Source organism: Numenius arquata, chromosome 3 (genome assembly GCF_964106895.1).
Source record: "Numenius arquata chromosome 3, bNumArq3.hap1.1, whole genome shotgun sequence".
NCBI lineage: Eukaryota > Metazoa > Chordata > Aves > Charadriiformes > Scolopacidae > Numenius > Numenius arquata.
The window spans coordinates 1,885,785-1,899,140 of record NC_133578.1 but is presented as its reverse complement, the minus strand read 5'-3'; the positions used below and the strand labels follow the sequence as shown (position 1 = coordinate 1,899,140).

The window sequence follows — 13,356 nt, the reverse complement described above, 5'->3', positions numbered from 1 at the left end:
ATCGGCTGGAGCCCCATGCTGTCTTCCCCTCCCTTGGTGGTCCCGTGTGGTCCAGGAGGTGCAAATGCACCGGAGGGGTCCTGTGGGGGTCCCCAGTATTCCCAGTAAGGAGAGACATTTGCTGCCCCACCAAAGATGTGGAAGGACGGTGTTGGGTGCATGAGCTGCTGTTCCTGCCTGTGGTGGTGGGAGGGGAGGTGGTGGCTGCATCTCACCAGCTATCCTGGGGATGCCCTCAGGTGAGGGAGACCCCTGTACTGAGCATCACAGGGGGCTCCTCCCTCTGGGCAGGAAGGCAGAATACCACATTCCTGCCAGCAGGCAGGAATGCCACATCTGCTCCCGGATCACCTGGGTTTCCAGCCTGTTTCCACCAGTAGAGCTGGGGAGAGGGAAATCTGGAACTGCAGCTGGGAGGGATCAGGGTGAGGAGCAGCCCCGGCCCCATGGCTGCCTCCCCGTGGGGCTGGGAGCAGGCTGAGAGGGAGTTAGCAACCCCACCAAGGCGTGGAAGCCCTGGAGAGGTGTAGGGGAAGACAGTCCTGCTTCGTACCCAAGCGCTGGAATACAAGGAGGGGAATCTTTGTCTTTGGCACAGGGATGTCGAGCTCAGCCACCTAGAAACGGTGCTGGGAAGCTTTCCCATGGATTCCCAGCTGCTTCCAGTCAACCTCTTGGTGCTCCTTCCCAGCCCCTCATCCCTCAAAGCTCGCCCAGGTGCCATCAGCATTATAGTCACTGTCGCAGCATCGCAGGGATTGCCCTCGGCACCCACGGTCCCCGTCCAGGGTCTCAATTAAATTTGGATTTTGCAGTGTGCCGTTGAGGGTGAGCAGCCCGGGGTGCCAGCAGCCTGGGCTGATCACAACTGGTCGTAACACCAACGCTTGCTGGTGTTTGTGGCAGCTTGGGCTGTCCGCATCCCTCTTCTTCTGGTACCCGCAGCAGGGTCTGTGGGAGGAAACGGAGGTCTGGACCCCAGGATGGGCAGAGTCCGGCTCCGGGGGTGTTTCTGAGCATCCCCAGATCCTCAGAACATTTTATTAAAAGCCTGCTTTTAATAAAATCTGTAAAATGCCAATTCCCCCGGTTGTGAAGGAAGGTGGGAGCTTCTGGACTGAGTGTTTGGTACCTAAACACCGGTTCATTGATGACACTTTTGCTGCAGGATTATTGGTTCTGGCCTCTTTTTGTGCTTCCCGCAGCCTTTTGACAATTAAACGTGGCAGGGTAGTGCCTGCTGGCGCTGGAGGTGTGCACAGCTTCACCCCCATCCCATTCCGGGATGGACCAGAGCCTTGTGGTCCTGAAGGGTTAACCGGGGAAAACTGGGGCTGGTTGGGAAGTGTGAGCTGGAGAGCAAGAGATGCTCAGCTGGATTTCTTCGCCCACTTCACCTTGCTGGGCTGATAGGGAAGCTCTCCAGGCTTGTGTTTGTGAAGCTCTCGAGGTGTTCCTCGATACTCCTGAGGCATTCCGGGGTTCCTGAGGCATTTCTGGGTTCTCCTGAGGCATTTCTGGATTCACCTGAGGCGTTTCTGGGTTCACCTGAGGCGTTTCTGGATTCACCTGAGGCGTTCCTGGGTTCACCTGAGGCGTTTCTAGGTTCACCTGAGGCATCCCTGGGTTCTCCTGAGGCGTTCCTGGGTTCTCCTGAGGCATTCCTGGGTCCTCCTGAGGTGTTCCTGGGTTCTCCTGAAGCGTTTCTGGGTCCTCCTGAGGTGTTCCTGGGTTCTCCAGCAGCGTAAGCATGACAGTTATGCTGTGTGTTTTGAGACATGGCTCTTAGAACTGCCTTGGGAGCGAGTGGCCGCCCTACCCGAGACAACTGGCCCTGGAAAGATAGCTCCTCTGACATCAAAGGAGCCAGCAAACGATAGGCATCACCTAATTGCTGCCTCTCCCTTGCCTTCCCACTCGGTTTATCAGGTTGTCATCCATGGTCTCGGTCTCAGGATCGTTATCTTTGCGTGTACAAGGAGCACAACGTCAGGACAGGCAGTGGCAATCCCACCTCTGGGATCTGTGTTCCCCAGATAAGGTGGCACGCGGTGACATTTAACAACCTGAATAGTGTCCCGCTGCTGAAATAAAATGAAGATTTTATTTCATCTCAAGATCTTGTTTGGAGGGAAGTGGCCTCCTGCAGCTGGAGTGTGTGTTCCCGTATGAGTGTGCTGGGAAGAGGGGATGATGGTGGGGATGTGGTGGACCACGGGGACCCGTCAGGGCTGGAGGGTGGTTGCCACGGCCGGGGGAGCCCTGTCCTCCTGTCTGGATGGAGGTGGTTCGTCCTGAGCTCCCGTCACTGACCACCTCCTGCGTCCCAGCACCGAGCCCTGCCCTTCGGTGCCTTGTGATTCACTGGTGCTTTTGGGGCCAAAGACAGCATTTGGAGGGAATGTTTCTGAATAACCCTGTCAACAGGAACTCACATAAAACAATTAGAGCAACCGCAGCCCCGTTGCCTTGGTTTGCTCATGCCTGACTCCCCCGGAGCCCGGGCCCTCTGCGGTCCCTCACGTTTGCTCTCTCTTTCTCCGCAGAATGCGATGAACTTGCCGCCCGACAAAGCCCGGCTTCTGCGGCAGTATGACAACGAGAAGAAGTGGGAGCTCATCTGCGACCAGGTAAGGGCGGCCGGGGGGGGCTTTTGGCAGACCTGGGTTCCATCAGCAGTGTCCCCAGGCTCCCTGCGGACGCCACGTACTCAGACACATTCAGACACTCATTTCTTTGGTGCTCTATTCCATCATTGCTAAGAGCTCGTAGAAGCTTTGTAACAATAGTTCCCTTTTTTGCCACAGAACGGTATTTCACTGAATTTCACTGAATTTTTTAGAGTTGGAAGGGACCATAAAGATCACGTAGTCCAACTCCCCTGCCGAAGCAGGATTGCCCAGAGCATGCCAGAGCATGTTACTCAGGGCTGCATCCAGGCGGGTCTTGAAGATCTCCAGAGAAGGGGACTCCACACCCTCCCTGGGCAGCCTGTTCCAGGGCTCTGCCACCCTCACCGGAAAGAAGTTTCTTCTCATATTTGAGTGGAACCTCCTATGTTCCAGCTTGTGCCCGTTGCCCCTCGTCCTCTCACTGGCAACCACTAAAAAGAGTCTGGCTCCCTCCTCCTTCAGCCCACCCTTTAGGTACTTACAAGCATTGATAAGGTCTCCCCTCAGCCTTCTCTTCTCCAGACTAAAGAGTCCCAGCTCTCTCAGCCTTTCTTCATAAGGGAGATGCTCCAATCCTTGAATCATCCTCGTTGCCCTTCGCTGGACTCTTTCCAGTAGTTCCCTATCCCTCTTGAACTGGGGAGCCCAGAACTGGATGCAGCATTCCAGTTGTGGCCTCACCAGTGCAGAGTAGAGGGGGAGAATGACTTCCCTCCACCTACTGGCCACACTCTTCCCTATGCAGCCCAGGATTCCATTGGCCTTCCTGGCCACAAGAGCACACTGCTTGCTCATTGTCATTTTTCTGTCTACCAGGACCCCCAGATCTTTCTCTTCAGAACTTGACTCCAGCAGGTCCACACCTAACCTGTATTGGTGCCTGACATTCTTCTTCCCCAGGTGCAGGGCCCTACACTTTTCCCTCTTGAACCTCATGAGGTTCTTTCCCCTCTGACGTTACCATCACCCCTGTGCCTGTCTCCTCTGGGCAGTGAATGCTGCTTATTTTGCCACGGGCTCGAGGAGACTGATCTTCAGTCACCTTTTGGCCAGTGCTTTGATTTTGGGCTGTCTTGACCCTGTGTAAGAGGAATGAACGCTCTCCGTCCAGGGATTATTTGGCTTTCCACGTCACCAGCCCTTGTGGCAGCTGGCGGTAGCTGTGGCCTTCAGGGACACGGAAGGGGTGATGGAGCCTGAATTCCTCTTCGCCTCCAGAGGCCAAACAACAACCTCGGATTAAGCAGCACCATATGCTGAGGCATCTTGGGGTGTGAGCTCCGCTCGGGCGTGCAGGCTCGGCAGCGATACACAGCAATTAACGGGTTGTCTCCCCCCTGACAAATGAACAGAAACCGCATTATTTAGAGAGAGGGAAGCGCGCAAGAGCTGGGGTGGGCATTTGTGAGCCAGTGGCAAAAGCAGGGTCTGCCCTAAACTTCGAAAGTAATCGTTAATGAAAATAATTGATCCGGGACTGAGAAAGTAGGATGTTTCTGTGAAATGTAAACACAGAATAAGAGTTTGGCAGAAGGTACAGTCGTGCTGTGAGGTCAGGAAGATTTTAATAAATAGGTAGGTCTTCCCTGGAGGTGTTCAAGGCCAGGTTGGACAGGGCTTCAGAGCTGGGGTTGTTCAGCCTGGAGAAGAGAAGACTCCAGGGAGACCTTAGAGCCCCTTCCAGTCCCTCAAGGGGCTCCAGGAAAGCTGGGGAGGGACTCTGGATGAGGGAGGGGAGCCCTAGGAGGAGGGGGAAGGGTTTGAGCCTGAAAGAGGGGAGATTGAGATGAGATGTGGGGAAGAACTTCTTTGCTGTGAGGGTGGTGAGAGCCTGGCCCAGGTTGCCCCGAGAAGCTGTGGCTGCCCCATCCCTGGAGGGGTTCAAGGCCAGGTTGGAGGGGGCTTGGAGCAAGCTGGTGTGGTGGGAGGTGTCCCTGCCCAGGGCAGGGGGTGGCACTGGGTGGGCTTTAAGGTCCCTTCCAACCCAAACCATTCTGTGTTTCTATGATTTGTGAGACATTTCCTATTCAGCTATGATGGTGGCGGAGCCTCTGATAAAATCCACTTACCTTATAGTAAAGTTGAATAAAGGATAACTTGCTTTTTCTTCCAGGAGTTTTCTGTGCAGAAAACCAAAAGCTTTGAGCTATTTAAAGTTTCAGTTCAGTGAGATGCTGAACAAATTGCTTAATCTGCTGTAAGTGATTTGTTTCATGGATGTTTGTGCCCACTCGGAGCGTGTAGATGGAAGGGTGAGCTCCGTGCCGGAGTCCGTGGGCTCTGTTTGCACCTCCTCGGCAGTGGGACAGGCAGGAATATTCAGATCAGAGCCTCGATGGGCGAAATCCCACCTGGGAGCGGATCCACCCCAGGCAAAGCACAGCTGCTGCTGAATCACTCCCGGCCTCGGCAGCCAGAGAGGAGGGACGAGCAGATGGAAAAGCGGTGAAGGAAATTTGCAATCTGCAGCAATCGCGTCTCTTAATAGCTCCTTGCACAACCCCGGGTCCACCCCTGGGTTGGGATGAGTCTGCTTCTCATCACTGGGAGAGAAGCAGCAGGACTGGAAGCCAGAAGGGCAGGGAACTGCTGGAGAGGGTACAGCAGAGGGCTACAGAGATGATGAAGGGCCTAGAACATCTCTCTGATGAGGAAAGGCTGAGGGACTTGGGTCTTTTTAGTCTGGAGAAGAGAAGGCTGAGGGGGGATCTGATCAACGCCTATAAATACTTCAAGGGTGGGTGTCAGGAGGATGGGGCCAGTCTTTTTCCAGTGGTGCCCAGGGACAGGACAAGAGGGAATGGGCACAAACTTGACCATAAGAAGTTCCATCTAAACCTGAGGAGGAACTTCTTTGCTGTGAGGGTGGCAGAGCCCTGGAAGAGGCTGCCCAGAGAGGTGGTGGAGTCTCCTTCTCTGGAGACATTCCAAAGCCGCCTGGACACGTTCCTGTGGGACCTGCTCTGGGTGGCCCTGCTTTGGCAGGGGGTTGGACTAGATGATCTCCAGAGGTCCCTTCCAACCCTGCCCGTTCTGTGATTCTGGGATGTGTCACAGGTCCCCGGCTGCCCTGTTGGGTCCTTGCCAGCCCCTATAAATCCCAGCGGCGTGAAGCAGGTGTCTGAACAAGCACCATGATACAGCATATGGGGTGTGAAATATTTATATCTGTCCACATAATGAGTGTGCGTGGCTGAAAGTACTTCCAGGAATAGATTTTTTACAGAATGTATGTTTAAAGCGTGGATGCAAATTCTGACTGCTGTTTTCTGTTGGTATCATTCATTACACTGTTTTCGCCTGTTTTTTTTGCTCAATGAAGGACTGAGGATGGAAATTAATGTGACAGCTTGAGGAAATTAACTCTTTCCCTCCTGCGCTGCTTTTCAGCTTTTGTCTGAAAGCAAAAAGGCTCCAGAGGTTGTCCTTAAATGCTATTTAATGAATCGTCTGTAAAGCAGACCCCGGCCCATTTTTCCGTGACATATTTTGAGAATGTTAGGGGGAGAGAGTGTGGCTCCCAAAAGGGAACTCTCACTTTCGTACAAGTGTGATTAATGACAGTGGGGAGCTACCAGTCTCATGGTAATAATGATAATGATAATAATGATGATGTAGTGAACTGTTGTAAGGGTTGCTGGGCTGGTTGGGGGGGACTCATCCTGTTCCTTTGCCTATAAACTTTGGAAATCATCTAAGCATCGTTGCTGGTGTCCTGAGAGCTTGCTCCCCACCTCTCTGGCTTAGGACACAAGGAGAAGAAGAGCAGCAACGCCAATAGACCTGTTGTCCATCCTAGAGAGAGCCAAGCAGTGGTCATTTTGGGGGTGAGCATTTGGAAGGATCCGGGCAGGGAAGGGGGATACCATTTCCAGGCGTGGAGAGCCATCCTGTTGGTGTCCTGGAACCTCTTCATCCATCCGCCTGCCTGAGGTGTTACTGAGGGGGGCACGGTTGTGGAGGGAAGAGGTTGGGGACATCTTGCAAAGTTCTTCGTTGCCCTCTAATGGCAAATCATGGCAGGGGCATCACCTTGTCCTCACCTTTGGAGATGCTGGAGGTGTGTGTGGGAAATAATGAATTAAGAGACCTAAAATCAAAGTCATGCAGTTTACGTCCAAAATATCCTCACGGAGGTGGTTGTAGAACTCTCTCCCTTTCCTCATGAAACTCCAAAGGAAGGCAGGTGCCGGCTGTTTCAGAGGCTGGTGGCCAGCGTGGAGCTCACCTGGTGGTGGGTTTCTCCTGGCTGGGGGTCCTGTCCCACACTCAGCTTTGCTTCCAGGGGGCTCAGGCCCCTCTGTGCCTGTTTCGGGTGGGATTACACCTAAAACCAGGCCACCCTGCCTCGTGGTGGGTGGCTGGTGAAGAAGGGGACAGGTGGTGACTGCTGGAGGGGACTGAGTGAGGATCAGGGTTTGGTGGGGATGCTGGGGGGTTGTTTGACCCAAATATCTCAGGTGAGACCCAAACCCCTCCCCAGAAATGAGATGGAGGGATGGCAATGGTTTGACCCTGAAAGAGGGGAGCTTGAGCTGAGATGTGGGGAAGAAGTTCTTTGCTGTGAGGGTGGTGAGAGCCTGGCCCAGGTTGCCCCGAGAAGCTGTGGCTGCCCCATCCCTGGAGGAGTTCAAGGCCAGGTTGGAGGGGGCTTGGAGCAACCTGGTGTGGTGGGAGGTGTCCCTGCCCAGGGCAGGGGGTGGCACTGGATGGGCTTTAAGGTTCCTTCCAACCCAAACCATTCCATGATTCCATGATTCCATGATTCTCTGACTGCCTGCTGGAGCTTCTGGTACCCAGCCGGATGCGCTGTGTGCTTCCCTAAGGTATTTCAATCCTGAGAATCAAACAACTAAGCGAGGGTAATAATAATAATAACATATGTCACTAATGCAGAAAATGTCCTGAATGTTTTTGGAAGCAAAAGATCTCTGGAAAAGCCACAATCTCCTGGTTATGGAATAAATAGGTTTTCCAGATTTGGGTGGACACGAGATGTGTCGAGTTCTTCGTAGGTTCACGTGGAAGAGGAAATCCGGCAGTTCCCCTTTGCTGCTGAAGTAAAGCCACCCCCAGTCCCTTCTTTTTGGTGTCCATCAGGAAAATAAAGTGCTAATTCTGGAGATTGCTGGTCACAGAAGCACGGGAGAGAGGTTGTGCTCCCACGTTGGAGCTTTTCCCCTGATTTCTCATCATTTCTTCCCCTGAAGGAAGGTGCTGGGGACCAGGTCATCTCGCTGCTCTTCGGTCCGGTGCTGCTGCCTCCTCGTGTGTGCTTCTCTGTCCTTCTGGCTTACGGCCTCAGCAATTTTTCACCTAATAAAGGGCCTTTTATCCTTGGGAAATGAAGTTAGTTTGCTCTCGAGGCGGCTGACAGAGGCAGGGCCGAGTTATTGCTGGTCTGCGCCTTTCTCCTTTCAGGGCTGGAGATAGCGTTGGTGCTTGTGTGAGTCACGTAGCGGAGATAAAACCGGTTTCTTTGGGATTTATTAACTTTGTTGTGTCTGAACGGGCCCGGTCCTGGGGCGAGCAGGAGGGGAAGCCACCCTGTCCCAGTCGTGATGTCGTGCTCTTTGCTCAAGCGAAGTTTGGGAGACTCAAAACCAGATTTTAAACTTTTATATGTGTGTGGTAGAAATCCCCGGCCGCCTCCTTCAAATAGCGTTAAACCCTTTGCCGTATAAATTCTTATTTTGAAAGCAGATTTGGCCAGTGAGCGGTTGGGAATTGCCAGGAGTGGAGAGGAGGAGCAGACAGGAAAAAAGCCACGGTTTTTAACTCCTTATTTACGGTATCGAGGGCAAGTGGATTACGCGTGAACGGCGGTGCCTCGGTGTTAGCCACGGAGCCTCTTTGTCTTTCCAGGGATGTGATGCTCTCAGGAAGGAGCGGGGGGAACCTTGAGAGGACCCTGGGGTGGCCAACCTGCCCACTCACAGCATTCATGGCAAGCAAAATTCCCAAATACAATCCCTCTGGTCCGACGAACGCCGTGTCTTCCCACCCCTGTGAAATCTGGCGGAGCATCTGTGTTTTTTGGGAGGATGGTGGCTGCGAGCAGACCTTCAGGGTGTCTCGGAGGTGTCGGGGAACCCCGGGGCTCCCCTTCCTGCCCAGCACCCGGCCCTGGTTCTTGCAGCTTGGAGTCTCCTTCTCTGGAGACAATCAAACCCCACCTGGACACGTTCCTGTGCAACCTGCTCTGGGTGGACCTGCTTTGGCAGGGGGTTGGAGTAGATGATCTCCAGAGGCCCCTTCCAACCCCATATCATTCTGTGATTCTGTGGTTCTAATATAAAACAGTCAAAGCTGGATAAACCCAGACACTAATCATAGCCAGGAAAGGGCAATTTTAAAGGCTAATCCCTCATGGCTTTCCAAAGCGAAAAACACACTTTAAGGGGCTATAAAAATGTTTCCAGGACTAGTAAATATTTACCACAAGTGGTTCTTGGCCACTAGTTAGAGAAGAGTGTTGCTGGTGTCTGCTCTTCATGGATAATGTCTCTAAAAATCCTTCAGCCCAAATAATTTCACTACACTGTAATGAGCAGCATCTATTTTAATGAAGTCATTGTAGAGATTATTACATAAATGCATAATTACAGCTAGGTTTTAAGAAAACGAACAAAACCGTGTAGTATCTGCATCATGGACTACGAAATGTGCTCGTTGAGTCTCTTGAAGCATTTCATTTTGAAGACTCCGGATATTAAAACTGGCAGTTAGGAAAAGCTCCTGTCACTTTGGCAGATGATGGCTGATTAGTTGGGAAGAGAAATAAATCCGTGAGAGTGAAATATCTTCTCTGGAGGATTGGACTCAATGCAGCAGAGCTACATTGGCGTGAGAGGACCCCCAAAAAGGAGAAGAATAAATCTGAGGTCTTCAAGAGTGGACTTTCACCTTGGTGCTCCACTGCTTCCCTCCACCACTTGTAGATGCAAAGAGTAATATTTGGACGCTGTTATCAAGAGGCACAGTGAAAACACTTCACAGAATCACAGAATGACATGGGGTTGGAAGGGACCTCTGGAGATCATCTACTCCAACCCCCTGCCAGAGCAGGTCCACGCAGAGCAGGTTGCACAGGAACGTGTCCAGGCGGCTTTGGAATGTCTCCAGAGAAGGGGACTCCACCACCTCTCTGGGCAGCCTCTTCCAGGGCTCTGCCACCCTCAAAGTAAAGAAGTTCCTCCTCAGGTTTAGATGGAACTTCTTATGTTCAAGTTTGTGCCCGTTCCCTCTTGTCCTGTCCCTGGGCACCACTGAAAAAAGACTGGCCCCATCCTCCTGACACCCACCCTTGAAGTATTTATAGGCGTTGATCAGATGCCCCCTCAGTCTGCTCTTCTCCAGACTAAAAAGCCCCAAGTCCCTCAGCCTCTCCTCGTAAGGGAGGTAAGGCTTCTGCCTTTGTGCTTTTGTGTAGAGAAGGACGTGGTTATTCAAATGCTGTAATGCCTCTGGAGCTACTGTAAAACTGTTGAGGGGGAAAATGTGAAATGGTGCTGGTCTCCCAAGTCCAGATACCCCTATAACTCTTTACTAGTCTGTGATGGGCCAGATTCTCACAGCAAGAGTGCTTTTTTTGTCTGTCTGCCAGCGTGAAGAGGTTTTAAAATGGGTTAATGGATAGAACTGGCTTCTAAATAACTTATATTTATGCTCACTGTAAAGCCACAGTCCACAGTGTCCTGAGGGGGCTGTAAGTCTGACTGAGAAACTGGCCCAACAGTGGACTGTAAAAAGGGCAAAAATGGAGCTAGCAGTTGCAATACTTTGGATATTGACATCTCATTATTTTAACTGATTGATTTTATATGCTTTTATTTTTTATTTATTTCTTTTTTATTTCCTTTAAAGTCCCTGTCAACATCCATGGGTGTTGCTGCTCCCATTTTCCAGAGAGTTGGATGCTGGGGCTGACCCCCTTTTGATGATTTCTGCTTGTGCTGGTGGAGCCGAGCAGTGGAGCCTTGGCACCCTGTTTCCAAACCTGTCTGTAGCTCCATCCATCCATCCATCCATCCCTCCATCCCTCCATCCATCCCTCCATCCATCCATCCATCCATCCATCCCTCCCTCCCTCCCTCCCTCTCATGTGTCTGCCTTTCCCAACAGTCCCACTTAGCAGCAAATTTAACTATGAGGGTGTGAAAGGGTCTGTGGGACCCATGGGGACCAGTTGGGATGAGACTGGCTCCAGGCACCCAAGAGGAAGCCATGCTGGTGGCCATGGTGCTGGGTGGGATGGAGCAGGACAAGATACCCTTGGTGTCACGCTGGCCAGAGAGGAGCTGCCAACCAAGAACTTTGTATTTCCCGAACTGTTTTATAGATAAAGAGGAAATGCCAAATCCCAAGACTGTGTTTGGCCCGTCCACGTGAGGGTGCGTGGAAAAAAGATCCTGTTGGAAAAGAGGAAGGCGATGTCTGCTGTCTCCCTCGCCGAGCCCCCACCGGGGGCTGGTGCACCACGGGGCAGAACTTAGGCTTCGTTTTTTCCTTCTGACCATGATGAATTCCCTTTTTTTTTTTTTTTTTTTTTTTTTAAAGCAAGGAGCAAGACAATAACAGGAACAACTTTTTGGTGTCCAGACAGTACGTTCTGGTAACTGGGCAGCAGTGTCCTATTTATTATGAAATAACTTTCAGATAATGTAGTCAAAATTGCATCCTGACCTAATAAAGGGAGGTTTCAAATATCAGTTATAAAATGCGAAATTTCAGGAGGAAATTGTTATGAGATCTTTCCTCAAGGGAAAGGGCAGAATAGTTTAAAATTCTTCCAAGATACAAATAGTATCAGAACTTTCGGTAATGCTCTTAACAGGTTTGGACACAGCATACTCCTCGCAGAACAACTCATGTTCCACAGCAGCTCTGCGGGATAAATTTCAAGCTGGTAAAAAAAGCAAGCAAAAATCAAGGAGTTCTCAGAATATAAACCTTCCAGACCTCATATTTGTTGTTAAAATCTTTAATTCAGTTCTGAGCGCGGCCGGTGCTGGATTGCAGATCGAGCAGCCCCCTGTAAGTTTAGGCGTTGGGAAACCTTCGGGGAGAAACGAGTCTCGAAGGAAGGTGGGAATTTCTTGGCGCTGGAGAAGCAGAGGGTGGGATGGGGAAGGGAGATGAGGGTCGCTGCTGGTGTAGGACAGAAAGCAGGAATGAGATGTTTTACATGGGTAAAGCCCACAGTCATGGGCACCTGCCTTCCTCCGTGGTAAATTCCCTGGTAAATGGAATGGTGGCCTTGGTAGCGTTTGCCAGCTCACTTCCCACCATGCTGGAGATCCCTCAGCTCTGCTGGCTCTCGTGTGACACCGGTGCTGAAGGAAACCCTCCAAATCATTGCATGGTTTGGGTTGGAAGGGACCTCTGGAGGTCACCTAGTTCCACCCCCTGCCCTGGGCAGGGACACCTCCCACCAGACCAGGTTGCTCCAAGCCCCCTCCAACCTGGCCTTGAACCCCTCCAGGGATGGGGCAGCCACAGCTTCTCGGGGCAACCTGGGCCAGGCTCTCACCACCCTCACAGCAAAGAAGTTCTTCCCCACATCTCATCTCCATCTCCCCTCTTTCAGGGTCAAACCCTTCCCCCTCCTCCTAGGGCTCCCCTCCCTCATCAAGAGTCCCTCCCCAGCTTTCCTGGAGCCCCTTGAGGGACTGGAAGGGGCTCGAAGGTCTCCCCGGAGCCTTCTCTTCTCCAGGCTGAACCCCCCCAACTCTCTCAGCCTGTCCTCCCAGCAGAGGGGCTCCAGCCCTTGGAGCATCTCTGTGGCCTCCTCTGGCCCCGCTCCAAGAGGTCCATGTCCTTCTGCTGTTGGTGGCCCCAGAGCTGGAGGCAGCACTGCGGGGGGGTGTCTCCCCAGAGGGGAGCAGAGGGGCAGAATCCCCCCCCTCGCCCTGGTGGCCACACTGCTGGGGATGCAGCCCAGGGTGCAGGTGGAGAACAAAGAAGGCTTCCCGTATGGGGGCTGGTAACGAAGTCTCCATCGTTACTGCTGGGAGAGCTGACCAGCCTCATGCGTGCTTTGTAACGGAAATTACTCTTGCTTTCTTTTTTTTTGGAATCTAAATGATGAAATGATGAACCTTCTCCCATGAATAGACCATGCAGCGTGTTTTTAGGCTTCTTCTAAATGATGAAAAGGGTGTCTCAGCTTTTGCAGTGATGGCTTTCAGTCAAACACAGACACGCGTCCGCTCTTCTAACCCTTCTCTTTCCTCTCAGTGCCCCTGGCTACTGGGAACCCTGTTTTTTCAGATGTCTGCCTTTGTACCTGTAACTAGAATTCAAAATTCTCGTTGACTGTGTAAGGTATATTTTTATGCACCCCATATAAATATCAAATTTCAAAACATGTATATATATTTTATTTGCATGCATATTGCATATGCATAGAGTATATATTTATGGATATATAAGGAATGTACATTAAAAACTCTATTATAAGTATGTGCTGTTTAAATATATATGTGTGTGCATGCATTTTATATATAGTAAGGAAATATAGAAGATGTTATAAAATGGCTGATGTTTATTCTTGCATCCTCTGCAGGAAAGATTTCAGGTGAAGAATCCTCCGCACACGTACATCCAGAAGCTGAAGGGCTATCTGGACCCGGCTGTCACCAGGAAGGTGAGGAGCCTCCTGTTTCCTCTCGCCCGTCCCTCC

At 51.7% G+C, this 13,356-nt stretch overlaps 1 protein-coding gene across 1 annotated transcript in view; it reads left to right on the top strand.

Annotated features, from left to right (window-relative positions):
- The window catches only part of FMNL2 (formin like 2), a 145,643-nt gene that overhangs the window by 72,278 nt on the left and 60,009 nt on the right, over nt 1–13,356 (top strand). The window contains exons 2-3 of the mRNA XM_074144725.1: nt 2,547–2,630; nt 13,240–13,320. Coding sequence (XP_074000826.1) covers nt 2,547–2,630; nt 13,240–13,320 — 165 coding nt within the window. The remainder of the gene's footprint in view (nt 1–2,546; nt 2,631–13,239; nt 13,321–13,356) is intronic.